Raw genomic sequence first — 17,595 nt, 5'->3', positions numbered from 1 at the left:
GTTTACATTCTGAACTAAGTTACAGTTGGTGATGTTTGTGTGCCTATAAATCGTCTGGCAGCTCTGCACTTTTAAAGATGAGTAGAAAAGCCTTCACTGAAAAACAGGTAAGGGTTAGAGACAGGAAGGGAATCCAGCCTCATTAAGATAAATTTTATCTAAGCCATGTTAGCATGGAAAAGAAAACAAACACATACATAAATATATACACACACACAGCAGATACATATATATTTATGGATGATGATAATGATTATACAAATTTATGTTTACGTGCATAAATATTTATATGTGTGTGTGTGTGTGTGTGTGTGTGTGTGTGTGCATATATACACACATATTGTAAGTAAGTAAGAGAAGCTATCAACTCACCTAACAGAGCCTTCCAGGTGTTTTCGATAATATATTTCTAATGTGCTCTTGGAGTGTTTGCTAGAGTCAACACCTGCCTTTTCTCTTACCTAACTGTGATTCCATAACTCTTCTTGCACATCCATAGTTTACAATGAGTACAATAAATGAAATTCTTACCAGCTCCTTTTTCTGCATATTCCACAAGGCCATTTCTCTAGTGGAAGCAGGATTCTGTCTGCTTACCTACTTACTAATACTTTAATCTTGGTTTAGTTAACTTTAAGGCCTCTTGTTTCTAGATGTTGCTTCCAAAGCTAGAATTCCTTCTGCTACAGATTCTGTTATATGTGCTTAGTCTCAGTCATTAGTATACAGTTCCCACAGCCAGTCTTAAATTACTCTTATAGTTTGTAAAAAAAAAAAAGAAAAAAAGCGTAGGAGTGGCTGTGTGGTAAGTAGCTAGCTTACTAACCACATGGTTCTGGGCTCAGTCCCACTGTGTGGCACCTTGTGCAAGTGTCTTCCACTATAGCCTCGGGCTGACCAAAGCCTCGTGAGTGGATTTGGTAAATGGAAACTGAAAGAAGCCCGTCATATATATGTATGTATATATATATATATATATGTATATATATATATATATATATATATATATGTATGTATGTATGTTTGTGTGTCTGTGTTTGTTCCCCCCAACATCGCTTGACAACCGATGCTGGTGTGTTCATGTTCCCAGCAAATGAGACCGATAGAATAAGTACTAGGCTTACAAAGAATAAGTCCTGGAGTCGATTTGCTTGACTAAAGGCGGTGCTCCAGCATGGCCAGTCAAATGACTGAAACAAGTAAAAGAGTATAATAAATAGGAGGCTGAGAATTAAGCCTTAATGAAGACCCACTTGCTCATTAAACCCCTCAACAAACTCATCACAACCTCCTACTAAACTCCATCTAAACTAGCATTGTTACCAACCCAAAAGCATCGATATTTGTGTACAAGCCAGGTGTAGCCCTGCTCCATGTCATCTCTTGCACACAACACACATCTACTCACCTCAGCTCTAGCATCCATATAACTTCACTAGACCTATCTTTTACTGTAATGTACATATGGTGTGGGCATGGCTGGGTGGTCAAGAAGCCTGCTTTGCAACCATGTGGTTTCAAGTTCAGTCTAACTGCATTTCTGAACACGACTTGCACCAATCCCACAAGTCATTCATTAACATTTAGTGTTCTTAAAGACTAAACTAAAGATCATAGTAGTCAGAGGTATCACTCAAAATAAAATGGCATGGTAAAAAAGCTTACTTTTTAACTACAAATTTCTTTCAAAATTATCTCACTATGGAGAGAAGATCAGTGGTACCCAGACCCGGCACAAATTTAAGCTGATTCATGTTCTCATCAGTTTTGTTAAGAGTCTTTGTGTTACTTTCGTAAATTGGTTCAACAGTTTGGAACTTCTCCTTTTTTAGAGATGCTACTTTCCAAAGCATCTCTTTTTTTTTCCCCTCAAAGTAGTCACTGGGATATACAAAGCAAAGTAACAGAAGCCTCAATCATAATTCAAAAACAACATGGCCTGAGAGAGGAAGGCTTTTCTTCAGGGTCAGTGGAAAAAAAAAGTCGTTGTTAGCCTATCTTCCATAAGGAGCAAAGATCTTAAGTAAGTAAAGCAATATATTGTATCACTGTTTATAAAATAGGTACCTCATACCTGTATGTGTACCATAAGAGTTAACCAAAAGGTGAGCATCAGGAAGAGCATCCTGCAGTAAAATGAAGTCCCAAAAGAATTCTTATCCAGCCCGTGTGGGCACAGAAAAATGGTTGTAAAACAGTGATACACACATGCACATACATATATAGATATGTACATACATATACACATAAATAGATATGCATATACATACACACACACAGATATAGATACGCATACACACACACATAAGCACATACATACACACACAGATAGATACGCATACACACGCACACATAAACACACATATACACACACAGACGTGTGTGTGTGTTGGGTAAGTATAAAACTACTAACCAAAACAGCCCTCTGTGTGTGTGTGTGAAACTACTCGGACGATGACAATTTCGGTACATGAAAGACCATATAATTCATTCAATCACGCTCGCTCACAACACAATTTTTCTCTTTTAAATAACCATATCCAATTGTGTATAATACGTCAAATTTGATACAAAACATTAAGTTCAAGTAGGAAAGAGAATAGTATCATTATGTTTGGGCTTACGAGTGTAAAATATATACTACCTACTTTTAGTCTTAAAAAGTAAGGGGTTGCATTCGATGGTATAGCGTGGGCTGATAGCGCCAGGGGCAAGATAAGTATTTCAAAACTTATTAGTTTATTAAGTCTTGTCTTTTTGGAATTTTTGCTCAGGGCAAGCGCCCGTTATGGGGTCCCTCCCACGATACGCCACTAGTCGCAAGTAAACACGATGATTTCATTCACCTCTGGGATGCTTTATAAGGAATATTTCTTTCAGATTTTGGCACAGGGCCTGAAGGCTCAAGTCAATTACATCGACCTTAGTACTGGTACTTAATTTACCGACCCCGAAAGGACGAAAGGCAAAGTCGACCTCGGCGGAATTTGAACTCAGAACATGAAGACGGACAAAATACTTAACGGTATTTTGCCCGGTGTATAAACGATTCTGTCAGCTCGCCGCCTTACTTAAGGAATATTAAAATCGATGTTACTACTTTACTACTTCTTCATTTCATTGATCAAGTAAAGTTGATAGGCAAAGCTGACCTGTACGTATACGAGAGGTACTGAAAAGTTCCTGGCTTCAAGGGTGTCGCAAAGGGCCTGGTCGGAGTCCCAACCTTCCAAATTCTTTTACATGGCTGAGAAAAACTGAAGGACCACTGCAATAAGTGTGTGAATCTGTGGGGAGAATATGTTGAATAAAATCATAATTAACTGATTTTCCTGTATTTTCTTTTATCCAGAGCCAGGAATATTTCAACACTATCTCCACCAAAATTTCAACCCTTGTGCCTATAGTAGAAGGGATTATTATTATTATTAATGAGTGAGAGAGAAGTGCATACCATCAAAGTGACACTGGGGTAAAATATACGAAGCCCAGTATACCCATCATGACTACCCGTCTGATAAGGGTACACTAGGCATATGCATCACAACCATTATTATTATTATTCCTTTCATCCTTTAGGGATCGATAAAGTTAGTAGTACCTGTCAAGAACTGGAATCGATGTAACTGACTTAGTCCCCTCCCCCCGAAACTTCAGGTCTTGTGCCTATAGTAGAAAGGATTATTATTATTATCATTATTATTAAAAAGGCAGCGAGTTGGTAGAATCGTTAGCACGCCGGGTAGAGTGCTAAGTACAAATTCCGTCGAGGTCGACTTTGCTTTTCATCCTTTCGGAGTTGATAAATTAATTACCAGTGAAACGTCGATATAATCGACTAGTCCCTTCACCCAAAATTCTAGGCCTCGTGCCTTTAGTAGAAAGGATTATTATCATTATTATTATTATTATTATTATTAAGGCGGCAAACTAGCAGAATCGTTAGCGCATCGGACAAAACGCTTAGCGGTATTTCCTCGGCTTTTTACGTTCTGAGTTCAATTTTGCCTTTCATCCTTTTGGGATGAAGTAAGTACCAATTGAGTACTGGGGTCGACGTAATCGACATACACCCCCACCTCGAAATTGCTGGCCTTGTGCCAACATTTGAAACCATCAATAATAATAACAATAATTTTATGTATTGGCACCATAACTTAGCGTTCAGCAAAAGAGACCGATAGAATATAAGTTCCAAACTTAAAAAACAAAAGTACTGAGATTGATGTATTCGATTAAAACCTTTCAAAGCACTGCTCCAACATGGTCACAGTTTAATAACAAACAAATAATATATATAAATACATATACACACCTTTATATATATATATAAAGAGAGAGAGAGAGAGAGAGAGGAGAGAGAGAGAGAGAGGAGAGAGAGAGAGAGAGAGAGAGAAGGAAGGGTGAGAGAGAGATTATATGCCACTGTGACCCGCGGAAATTCCATGTTTTATAAATGCTCTTGTTTCTATTTTGATGCAGAAATTTATCGATCTTCATAAAAATGTTTAGTTGTGTTAAACGATGTGGAGTGTTTCTTCGATTTTGTTCCACAGTTAAGGTTGCTTACAGCGTAACATTCGAACTAGTTTCATTATGTTAAAATTTTCGATTGTCTTCGATTTCGTTCCACGAAAGAGGTTGTTAAAAGAAAAAAAGAAAAATAAAAGAAGCCAAACATTCGAACACATGTCGTAGAGAAGCAGAGTATGACAGATTCTCACACAAGGATCTAGCATGTACGTCTGTGTGTGTGTGTGTCTGTGTATAAACACAATTATGCGTGCCCAACATAGCAATGTGTCACACCTCCATTTGAGATATTTACGGTTTTAACGAGAAATAACCCCGAGTTTCATGAACTAGGAGAGAGAGTCTAACTGGTGGTTCGAATTGCTAAAAGTAACAGCCAAATAAATATTCACGAAACAACACTCTACTGTCTTAAATATAAGAAACACACAATGAATTAAACATAAGAACACAATGAATTAATAAAGACGGGATGATCAAAGCTGGAATTTTTTTTTTTTTTTATAACCTAAGATCCCTGATTAGGACTGATCTGGCGCTAAAGGTAATTCGATGTACAAAATCATGAATGAATTAAGTTGCAAAGTGAAATTAGATATAACATAAACAAATTTGAGACAGAAAAGATTAACAGACTTCAGACGAGATCCGTAACACCCGTATCAATCGCTTGCCGGGTAACATGCAGCCCAATAACTGGCCATCTCGTAGTCTTCCGATTTTTTTTTCTTTCTTTTAAAGGATTATATTGTCATATTTCACAGTCGAATTTCTTCTCGAGTATTTTTAGAGAGATACAATAAGAAAGTAATTTGTGAAAGGTGACGCCCTTGAAAATTTGAGTTGGGAGAATTTCTTTATTTACATTTTTGTAACATCCCTACCCGTCTTGGAAAAACCACTTAAAAGACAGCAGAATTTACGTGTGTGGGTGGAAGGAGAGGTTGAATTTTTTTTTCTTCTAACCGTGTGTCTTGGATCCAAATTACAGACCAGTCAGCAGGTTGTGGACGGTGTCCAAAGACAAGTTGTTAGGAAGTTCCTCTGAATTCCGATATTATTGAATGTATGAGGTTAAAAAAACCAAACAAACAGACGATTAATGCATAGTGAGTGATGAAGAAAAAGTACAAACTAGTGAGGCAGAGAGAGAAAGAGAGAGAGAGAGAGGAAAGATGGAGAGAGAAAGAGAGGTGGACAAATATACCGTGTGAGTGAATGAAATGACCGAGAGATACATAATTATTGAACAACGAACTCATCGTCATCAAGTACCATTCATTTTGTACAAAACGAGGTTTCCTTCCTTTCATAGAAACATATTTTTCCTCGACACATACATATCCATACATCACTTGTAACTACTACACTAAAGAGTCCTCTACATGGCCGCTCGACCTGCAAGATATAGTAGCGAAACCTCAATCAAACCATACTCAACCGTTAAAATATAGGACACGTTGGATAATAAAGGCCTGAGTTCTTTGCAAATAGGCAGAGAGAGAGAAAAAAAAAAAGGTGGAATTGTCACGACTGGAATGCCTTTGATCATACATTTCTGATCAAGGTTGACCTGAAGCTAAACATCAACAACAACACTAGTCACAAGTACACACACACACACACACATCAGAGAGACACATAAAGAAGGATATTGGTGGACGACGAGGGAAGCGCTGAATGTATGTCACCCGCAGATGGTTTTAATTTGACATTTCATTCATTATTTACAGTTTATTATTCCAAGCGATTTCTTACACAACCGTTTCGGGTTTTCTTTACTACGAAAAGCGAAAACAAGAGAGTGAGTTGTTCATGTTTTATTCCCCCCCCCACATCGTTTTCCCCTCCCCCCAAAATACAAGCTATGTTAAAAAAAAAAAGCGGTTCCAACTTAGGAATGGACAAAAACAACAACAAATACTGTCCACGGAATGAGCGAGAGAAAGTAGAAGAGAGATTGTTGTAACACGATATGGCAGTTACAAATTAAATGTAGATAATCTTAATTTTCGACAGAAAGAAGTGGAATAATTTGGGATTTCTTTTACTTCTATAAACCGATGTTTTACCGTTTTTAGGGAAGAATGTAGAATTGATCATATTTTGATTGAATTAACATTTTTTTTTCTTTCTTTTAGTGTCATGTTATATCAGAGTCAACAGGAAATAATTCCGTATTTTTGTTGTTTTGTTTTGTTTTCTTTTTTTTTCAATAACATAATAACATTGTCAGTGGTTATTTCAAAAAGCAGTACTTTCTTGACGAGGCCAAAAGACGAGTTCTTTTGACAGAAATAAAGAATCTCAGGTGAACAGGTTTCGTCAAGAAGACTAGCAGACGTAAAATATAGTATGTGTGAGTGTGTGTGAATGTAAGATTATATATATATATATATATATTGGGGGAATGAGAGAGCTAAAGAGAGAGAGAGAGATAGGATACAGAGATATTTAAAAAATAATAATAAACATTCTTTTTCACTGCCGTTGTTCGAAATACAGTAAAAGGCACCGTACTAACTTTCAGAGGGGAGGGGGGAATGCAACTACATAAATATACAGATATACGTATAAATAGCTGCTTATTCCTACACGTACATGTAGGTATGTATGTATGTGTGTTATATATGTATGTCAATGTGATGGAGAGGAGGAGGAGAGAGGCAAAGAGGCTGACGAAAAGTACTTACCCCGTCAGTTTCAATGGGCGACCCAGCCGACAATCTCGGCAAACCTTTTACATCCGATCGCCATTGTTGTAGTTTATCCAGTTCTTTTTGGTTCATGCTATAAAAATTGTAAACGAGGAGTAATTGGACTCCTAAAATTAAAATCACGATATAAAAGAAGAACTTATATTTGAAACACAGTCTTGAATTCGAAGCAATCCGGGAGGCTGCCATGCTGTGTACACCGCCTGGCTTTGTTCGCCTCCGAAAACAGAAGAGTGACAAGTTGGCAGCACTAAACAAGTGCGAGAGAAAGAGAGAGAGAGAGAGAGAAAAGGAATTAGAGTGAGAGTGGAAAATGGAGAAAGAGAAAGACATACATATATATGTGTGTGTAAAGAGAGAGAAAGAAAGCTATGTATACAGAGACGGAGAAAGAAGGATATACGCTTATATACAGAGAGAGAGAGAGTGAGCGATGAGTGGTTTATGTGACGAAGGAGGCGATGGTGGCAGTAGCATAAGCCAGGCAAAACGATTCTGTTTTAAAACTCACTGCTAGTAATAACAAGCATAACTTACGACGCGGTGGATGTTTTAATAACTCGCGGAATCGTCTGTGTGTGGAAACTAAAGGAAGGAAAAACCCTTGTTATAAATAAATAAAATCTAAGGTTTACTTTAATTCTTCTTGCTACTTCTTATCGTTTTCTGTCTTTCTCCCTCTCCACTTTAATTTCATTCAACGGGTTTATTTAAAACTTGCTAGATTCTTGCGATTCTTTAATATGTCCCAACCCTAGTTCAATGCAGTATCCTTACGTGATAGGAACTGGGTAGGGTATGCAAAGCGGCGGCATTCCCCTACTTTTTCAGCTCACGAAGTTGGGTGGCTTATAGCGTTTTGACCCACCTTTCTTAACCTCAGTTTTTCGGACCATATCGTACCTCGAATTCCATCACTGATTACTTCATATGCGTTTAAAAACGTCTTAAATTCGTCCTTAAATTTCGAACCCTCATTATCGAAGACTTCGACTCTACCAGTCGTAATATTTAGAACAGATATTTCTTTTCGTGTTGAATATCAGAAAGAGTTTACATAAAATGAATTAAAAGTTGTAATTTAGAAAATTTTCCGTTTATCTCTGGGCATACCTACACAAGTATGTTCACCACCACCCGGTTTTGTTTCTTCATAACTTCCAGAAAAATGGATATTTCTAAATGAAATTTTCTACAAACATGCTTCAGATAGTGTCGATTCCGATTATATTGGAATTTGTAATTAAAAAAAAAAAAGTTCCGTGGGTCGGGTAAGGAGTTTCGGAAAATTTATGCGGGTGTTTTTTTTTTTTTTTTGTCATAACTTTCAGAGAAATGGGTAATTTCTTTTTATGAAATCTTCTATAAATACTTTTCAAAGTGTGTAGATTACTGTCATATTGGAATTTAAGATTGAAAACAAATTTAGTGGTTTCCTATACATACATAAAAATAAATAAATACGCCCTTTTTTAAAGCCTAGCCAGGCTCACGGGCCCGGTTTCCCAGTTTCTATGGCGCATGTGTTAGCCAGCTGGACGGGACGCCAGTCCATCGCAGCGTTACTCATTTTTGCCAGCTGAGTGGACTGGAGCAACGTGAAATGAAGTGTTTTGCTCAAGAACACAACGAGTCGCCCGGTCCAGGAATCGAAACCGGTTCAGGAATGCTGACACCCTAACCACTAAGCCACACGCCTCCACTCCCTATACATACATACTAATACACAGCTCATGTCAACAAAATGAAACTTGAAATTACGTAAACAAAAATTGTGATGTGTCATTATGAATGAGTACGAATCCACCAATTTTTATTTCTATTTCTATTTCTATTTTACTTGTTTCAGTCATTTGACTGCGGCCATGCTGGAGCACCGCCTTTAATCGAGCAACTCGACCCCGGGACTTATTCTTTGTAAGCCCAGTACTTATTCTATCGATCTCTTTTTTGCCGAACCGCTAAGTGACGGGGACGTAAACACACCAGCATCGATTGTCAAGCGATGCTAGGGGGACAAACACAGACACACAAACACACACACATATATATATACATACATACGACAGGCTTCTTTCAGTTTCCGTCTACCAAATCCACTCACAAGGCATTGGTCGGCCCGGGGCTATAGCAGAAGACACTTGCCCAAGATGCCACGCAATGGGAATGAACCCGGAACCATGTGGTTGGTTAGCAAGCTACTTACCACACAGCCACTCCTGCGCCTATTTATTTATTTATTTATTTATTTACTATTTTATTTCAAATTCTGATATAATCGTGATCTACACATTTTGAAAGGTATATATGAAAAATTTCTTTAAAAAATACCCCCCCCCTTTTTTTTCTTGAAATATATGAGGAAACAAAGTCGACTTAGTGCGAATTTTCCGAAACTCTGCATCGCAGAGTGTGTCTATATGTGTGTACGTATAAATAAATGTGTGTCTATGTGTGTGTGTGTATGAATGTGTGTGTATGTATAAGTGTATGTGTGTGTATAAATATGTGTGTGTGTATGTATAAGTGTATGTGTGTGTGTATGTATAAATCAGTGTGTCTATATGTGTGTATATATAAATAAATGTGAGTTTATATATGTGTGTATGTATAAGTTTTTCACATTAAATTCCGATAGAATAATAATAATCTGAATCATCTGAAACATGTTTGTAGAAAAATTCATTAAACAATATCCATTTTTTAAAAAGTTATGAGGAAATAAAGTCGATGAGGGGGTGGTACACTTGTGTGGGCATGTCCATCTCTAAATATATTTATTGTTAGTAGCATTTATTATATCATGGGGACCCAACCTCGTGGTGTGAAAATGAGTTAAAAGTATAGTGGTAGCCCCTAATAAACCGAGATCAGTCGGAGAATTGCAATAATTAAAATAGAGTTTGCAGGTAGCTCTATTGTGTGTGTGTGTGAGTGTGTGTGTATGTGTATAAATATGAGTGTGTATGTATAAATAAGTATGTGCCTATATATGTGTATGTATAAATAAATGTGTCTATGTGTGTGTGTGTATAAGTGTATGTGTGTGTGTGTGTATAAATAAGTGTCTATATGTATGAATGTATAAATAAATGTGTCTATATGTGTGTATAAATGTGCGTATATGTATAAGTGTGCGTGTGTCTATGTGTGTGTTTGTGTTTGTATAAATATGTGTATATGTGTGTATATAAATATGTATACGTATAAGTGTATGTGTGTGTGCGTGTGTATAAATATGTGTGTATGTATAAATAAGTCTGTGTGCGTGTGTATGTATAAATAAGTTTGGGTGTGTGTGTGTGTATAAATATGTGTGTACGTATAAATAAGTCTATGTGTGCGTGTGTATAAATATGTGTGTATGTATAAATAAGTGTGTGTGTGTGTAAATATGTAAGTATAAATAAGCGTGTGCGTATGCAAAAATGTGTGTGTGTGCACGCGCGCGCATATCCATTTAGTGTTGACTGTCGAGAGGAAGAACGGAGTGCTCAATAGCTTCGTAGAGATTAATAATGTAGTTTATTTTGGTCGAATCCAGTACCTTGCAGCACTGAGTTTCATATGTGGGTGCGCAGGGTTTTCAGGCAAGTTATGACTGTTTGTCTGTCGGTCTGTCACTCTGTCTATCTGTCTGTCTGTCTCTCTCTCTCTCTCTCTCTCTCTCTGGCACCTTGGGCAAGTGTCTTCTACTATAGCCTCGGGCTGACCAATGCCTTGTGAGTGGATTTGGTAGACGGAAACTGAAAGACGCCTGTCTGTCTGTCTGTCTCTATCTCTGTCTCTCTTCCTCTGCACACATATACAGAGAGAGAGAGAGAGAGAGAGAGAGAGAGACATGTGTATATATGTATCTGTATGTATACACACACACACACACACACAAATATGTGTGCACCTGTCTGTGTGTTTGTGTGTCTGTGCGTGTGTGTGGCCTTTTCCATGCAGTTGTTAAGTGGGATATTATTTATTTCTTTATTGCCCACAGGGGGCTAAACATAGAGGGGACAAACAAGGACAGACAAACGGATTAAGTCGATTACATCAACCCCAGTGCGTAACTGGTACTTATTTAATCGACCCCGAAAGGATGAAAGGCAAAGTCGACCTCGGCGGAATTTGAACTGAGAACGTAACGGCAGACGTAATACTGCTAAGCATTTCGCCCGGCGTGCTAACGTTTCTGCCAGCTCGCTGCCTTTATGTGGAATATTATTCTATGCAATCGGAATTGATATCTAAATCATATTCTCCATATTTTGAAACGTGCGGAGGCACCATGGCCTAGTGGTTAGAGCAGCGGTGGAGGGATCGCGGGTTCGAATCTCATGACCGGGCGATGTGTGTGTTTATGAGCGAAATACCTAAGCTCCACGCGGCTCCGGCAGAAAGTAATGGCAAACTTCTGCTGACTCTTTCGCCACAACTTTCTCTCACTCTTTCCTCCTGCATCTTGCAGCTCACCTGCGACAGACCGGCGTCCCGTTCAGGTGGGGAACCTATACGGCAATGAAACCGGGAAACCGGCCCTAATGAGCCAGGCGTGGCTCGAGAAGGAACAAACAACAACATATTTTGAAACCTGGAATATCCCATCGAGAAACCTTGCCAGACGAAAAAGCTAAAACCAAAAACTTGCAGGGGCGGCAATTCATTTCTTTTCTTTTCTTTGCTTTTGTTGTTTTAGAAGGTACAAGAGTGCGTGGCAAGATCGCCAAACCTTCTCGTCCACCTACAATTTCAATGCTTGTGGATTTGTTAGAAACAATGACTTGATCACAGTCTTTTATGTCTTGCGTGGCTGTGTGGTAAGAAGTTTGCTTCCCAACCACACGGTTCCTGGTTCAGTCCCACCTCTCTGCGTGACAGCTTTGGCTAGTGTCTTCAACTATTGCCTCGGGCCGACCGAAGTCTTGGGAATGTATTTGGTAGACAGAAACTGATAGAAGCCCGTCGTATGTATACACACACACACACACACACGCACACACACACTCCATGATAGATCGGTAGCCACTACACACATTTTTTTCTCTCCTTGTTTCTTTCTGTGTTCCTTTCTGTGGAAGAGCGTAGGCTCGAAACGTAAAAGACTTTTTCAATTCCTGGGCGTTATACTAATACCTCTGTTTGTTTTCTACACCACCTGTCTTCGTCTTTTGTTTTTTCGTGAATTTTTACCTTATATATATATATATATATATATATATATATATATATATATATATAATATATATATATATATAGGGTAAGAATTCACGAAAAAAACAAAAGACGAAGACAGGTGGTGTAGAAAACAAACAGATATATATATATATATAAGGTAAAAATTCACGTAAAAAATAAAAGACGAAGACAGGTGGTGTAGAAAACAAACAGATGTATTAGTATTGTTGTTTGTGCACGGTGAATACGTTACCAATGAACTTGATCTGAGATGTTTTATTTCAACAGGAACCGCAGTGGAGACGCAATGGCCTAGTGGTTAGGGCAACGGACTCGCGGTCGGAGGATCGCGGTTTCGATTCCCAGACCGGGTGTTGTGTGTGTTTATTGAGCGAAAACACCTAAATTTCACGAGGCTCCGGCAGGGGGTGGTGGCGACCCCTGTTGTACTCTTTCGCCCCAACTTTCTCTCACTCTTTCTTCCTGTTTCTTGTCCCCGACTTCTTAAGCAACCGCTGAGCCTGGATGCGCATTCATCCATCCGTCGATGCCCTCGGTGTTGGGGGTTGACCTGCTTTCTCTTATGCGGGTCTTGCGAATAGCAAAGGACCACGTTTCGGACTTCTCCCACTACAGACGGGACGAAAACCGCTTCGCTCATCAAGCAAACAAACAAACAGAAACCGCAATCTGTAGCGTAGCGTGGGTTTTGACGGTCACCTTCTTTTAAACGTAGCATACCTTCACGTGGCTTATGAGTTATCGTATTCGGCTCACAATTGTAAGGTTGTGAGTTCGATATCCGACAGCGCGCTGTATCCTCGAGTAAGACACTTTATTTTACGTTACACCTGTCCATGCAGCTGACAAAAATGAGTTACACCTGTATTTCAAAAGAGCCAGCTTAGTCGCCTTTTGTGTCACCTCGAGAACTATGTTAAAGGTACGTGTGTCAGTGGAGTACTCAACCACTTGCACGTTTATTTCACGAGCAAGCTGTTCCGTTAATCGGATCTGCTGGAAACCTTGACGTTGTATCCGATGACGAGGATTCCCGGTAATCTGTCTATGTATCTTTTGTCTTTCGTTTCAGCCTTGGGACTGCGGCCGTGCTGGGGCACCATTTTGAAGTGTTTAGTGTCAAATTTTTTTGCCGAACCGCTAATTTACAGAGACGTAAACAAACCGACACTGATTGTAACAGGAGACAAACACAAAGACACACACACACACACACACACACACACAGGTTTGCATACAGTTTCCTATTTCTTTATTGCCCACAAGGGGCTAAACGTAGAGGGGACAAACAAGGACAGACAAAGGTGCGTAACTGGTACTTAATTTACCGACCCCAAAAGGATGAAAGGCAAAGTCGACCTCGGCGGAATTTGAACTCAAAACGTAACAGCAGACGAAATACCTATTTCTTTACTACCCACTAGGGGCTAGATACAGAAAGGACAAACAAGGACAGACAAACGGATTAAGTCGATTATATCGACCCCAGTGCGTAACTGGTACTTATTTAATCGACCCCGAAAGGATGAAAGGGAAAGTCGACCTCGGCGGAATTTGAACTCAGAACGTAACGGCAGACGAAATACCGCTAAGCATTTCGCCCGGTGTTCTAACGCTTCTGCCAGCTCGCCGCCTTATGGTTTGCATACAGTTTCCGTAAACGAAATTCACTTGCAAAGATTGGTCGGTTATGGGCAACAGTAAAAGGGACTTGCCCAAGGTAACGGGCAGTGGTTTTGAACCCGAAACCACGAGGCTGCAAAGCGAGGCTTATAGATGTACGAGGTGCATTCCAGAAGGTTTCACACTTTCATCAGAGGCAGTTATAATAGACCCAGATTACAGTCATTACTATATATCATTACTATATATATCATTATTATATATATCATTAATATATATATCATTACTATATATATCATTATTATATATATCATTACTATATATATCATTACTATATATCATTACTATATATATCATTACTATGTATATCATTACTATATATATCATTACTATATATATCATTATTATATATATCATTACTCTATATATCATTACCATATATCATTATTATATATATCATTACTATATATATCATTACTATATATCATTATTATATATATATCATTACTATATATATCATTACTATATATCATTATTATATATATCATTACTATATATATCATTACTATATATCATTACTATATATATCATTACTATATATATCATTACTATATATCATTATTATATATATCATTACTATATATATCATTACTATATATATCATTACTATATGTCATTACTATTTATCTAATAAGCTGACCTGCCAACTTTTTCATTCCAGATTGAAGCTGAATCATTTGCAGAATGCTGTCGGGACGTGAAGTCAATTTAGAAGCCCGCCATGCAATAAAGTTTTGGTACTAAAATGGACATAAACGGCACAGAAACTTATGGAATGCTCCAGACTACTTTTGGATTATCTTGTGTGAGCCGAGCATCTGTTTCTCACTGGCGCAAGAGATCCGAGGATGGTAGGGAGGAAGTGAGAAACGATGAGAGAAGTTGGGGCAAGGGGACGTAGGAACATCAGAGATGGTTGAGAAAATTCTTTATTTTCTAGATGAAGACCCTCGTGTGTCTATAAAGACAATAAGCACACAGTTTAGAGTTGGTGTGACAACTGTACACAGTATTGTTTATGAAGATCTGAGCATGTGCAGAACTTATGCGAAGTTTGTCCTCAGGGTACCTAGTGACGAAAAGAAGGAAAGAGGCGCTGGTGACTGCAGGGAGATGGTTGAGTGGATTACATCCAATTCAAAAATTCTCGAGTCTCTGCTGACTAGTGACGAAAAGCTGGATCAACTGCTATGATCCAGGGATCAAGAAACTGAGTAACCAATGAAACATCCTGGCTCCCCCAGACACAAGAAAGCTAAGCAAAGCAAGTTCACCGGGAAGCTCATGATAATCCCATTTTTTTCACAGCAAGGGCATCATGTACACCCACTGGGTTCCTTCTGGCCAGACGGCCAAGAAAGAGTATTTTGTGGCGGTTTTGACAGAGTTCAGAAAGAAATTTCGTCGCAAAAGGACAAATGGCACTTGCAGGACAATCCGCAGTCCACAGTTCCATCTTGGAAACCAAATACCTGACAGAAACTGGCATCAGAACTGTCCCTCATTCACATTTCCCCTACAGTCCGGCCTTTGTTCGCCAAGATGATGGAGAACCATGAGGAGCAGCCGTTTTGAAGGCAATGAGAAGATGAAAGAGGCTGTGTGGGTCCTGGAACCTTCACTTTGGAAGATCCTTGAGGTCTTCACCAAGTTGCTGGTGTGCTAAAACAAGTACTTTGAAGTCAGAAGATCATACTTTGTAGGAGATTAGAATTCTGTACTTCTTAGAAAATAATAAATTATCTCTCCCAAAAAAGACTCAGAACTTCTCGAATGCGCAGTGTGTATATGCGCGAGCGTGTATTATATATATATATATATATATATAGGGAGAATTCACGAAAAAAACAAAAGACGAAGACAGGTGGTGTAGAAAACAAACAGATGTATTAGTATAACGCTCGGGAATTGAAAAAGTCTTTAACGTTTCAAGCCTACGCTCTTCCACAGAAAGGGACACAGAAAGAAAACAAGGAGAGAAAAATGTGTGTAGTGGCTACTGATCTATCATGGCGAATATACATACATACATACATGCGTACATACATACATACATGCATACATTATGTAATTGTATGTGTATATTTATATATATAGTCTATCTATCTATCTATCTATCTATCTATCTATCTATCTATCTATCTATCTATCATCTATCTATCTATCTATCTATCTATCTATCTAATTTATCATTGCAAGAAGCAATGATAAAGTAAATTGTCAACAAAATAACAGAATGCGTTAATATTACGCGACAACATCTTAAAGTATTTTGATAACGAAGAATATTTCTTAATAAATATTGAAATACACATATATGTATGTGTATACGTACATACATACATACATACATACATACACACATATAAATACACACATATATACACGTGTACATATACACATGTACTCACACATCTAGAGAAATTATAAATGGCTGAGAAGGACGTTCCGACAGACGTCTGTAAACAAACCTTATTAAACTAGCATAAACACTAATATATATGCAACATAATAACTGCACAGACGTTTTTATGCAGTCGTATTTATACACACACACACACCACACACACACACGCTTATATGAATATAATTATAAATACATAATTAAATTCATATATATATATACATATATGTGTGTGTGTGTTTAGGTTTAACAGTATTGCAATTTTATATACACTCAACATGAAATAAAAATGCTTCTGAAGATTACTTCAATCGACAGAGACAAACATAAACACAATACAGCAAAACACACATAACATAGGCCGTTACTTTAACGATACGCAGGAAAGGCAGAAATTATTGTACTTTTACGAGTCTGCATTTGATATATTATACAGCTGAAATCATGTTACCGGAGTTTAATAGCGCTACGTGTAGTAAAATATAAATATATATATATATATGTATATATATATATATATATATATATATATATATATATATTATATATATATATATATATGTATGTATGTATATGCTGTGAACTTGAAATAATGCGGGTACTGTACTCATTTATTATCAAAATAGTTGTTAGTTTTTTTATTACTGAATAATGTATCGAATTTCATGCATTAAATTTGCATATTTATAATGAATTAGAAAGTATGTATGTTCTAAATTTGGTAATTAGCATTCGCGTTTTTTTGGGTTTTTTTTAAAATTTTCATTCAGGGTTTATACTGCCTGCACTGGCTATCCTGACGGTGCTTTTCTGATATGTGAAATAACGTATGTACACACACACACACGCGCGCACACACACACAGACACAGACACACACACACCACACACACACACACACCACACCACACACACACACACACACACACACACACACACACACACACACACACACACATTCATTCATTCTCACTTATGGCTGTGTGCTTAAGAAGCTCGCTTACAATCATGTGATTTCAAGTTCAATTGCATTGCACGGCATCCTTTTGAGCAAGTTTCTTCTTCCATC

General features: G+C 38.0%; 1 protein-coding gene across 1 annotated transcript in view; it reads right to left on the bottom strand.

Moving 5' to 3' along the window:
- Positions 1 to 7,582, bottom strand: part of LOC115220895 (xylosyltransferase 2-like) — a 319,961-nt gene extending 312,379 nt beyond the window's left edge. Inside the window, exon 1 of the mRNA XM_029791092.2 lies at positions 7,227 to 7,582. Within this exon, the coding sequence (XP_029646952.1) occupies positions 7,227 to 7,439 (213 nt within the window). The 5' untranslated portion in view covers positions 7,440 to 7,582. The remainder of the gene's footprint in view (positions 1 to 7,226) is intronic.
- Positions 7,583 to 17,595: the final 10,013 nt, after the last annotated feature.

This window comes from Octopus sinensis, linkage group LG17 (assembly GCF_006345805.1).
Source record: "Octopus sinensis linkage group LG17, ASM634580v1, whole genome shotgun sequence".
Taxonomy (NCBI): Eukaryota; Metazoa; Mollusca; class Cephalopoda; order Octopoda; family Octopodidae; genus Octopus; species Octopus sinensis.
The sequence above is the reverse complement of the archived record's forward strand: the minus strand, read 5'-3'. Positions and strand labels throughout refer to the sequence as shown.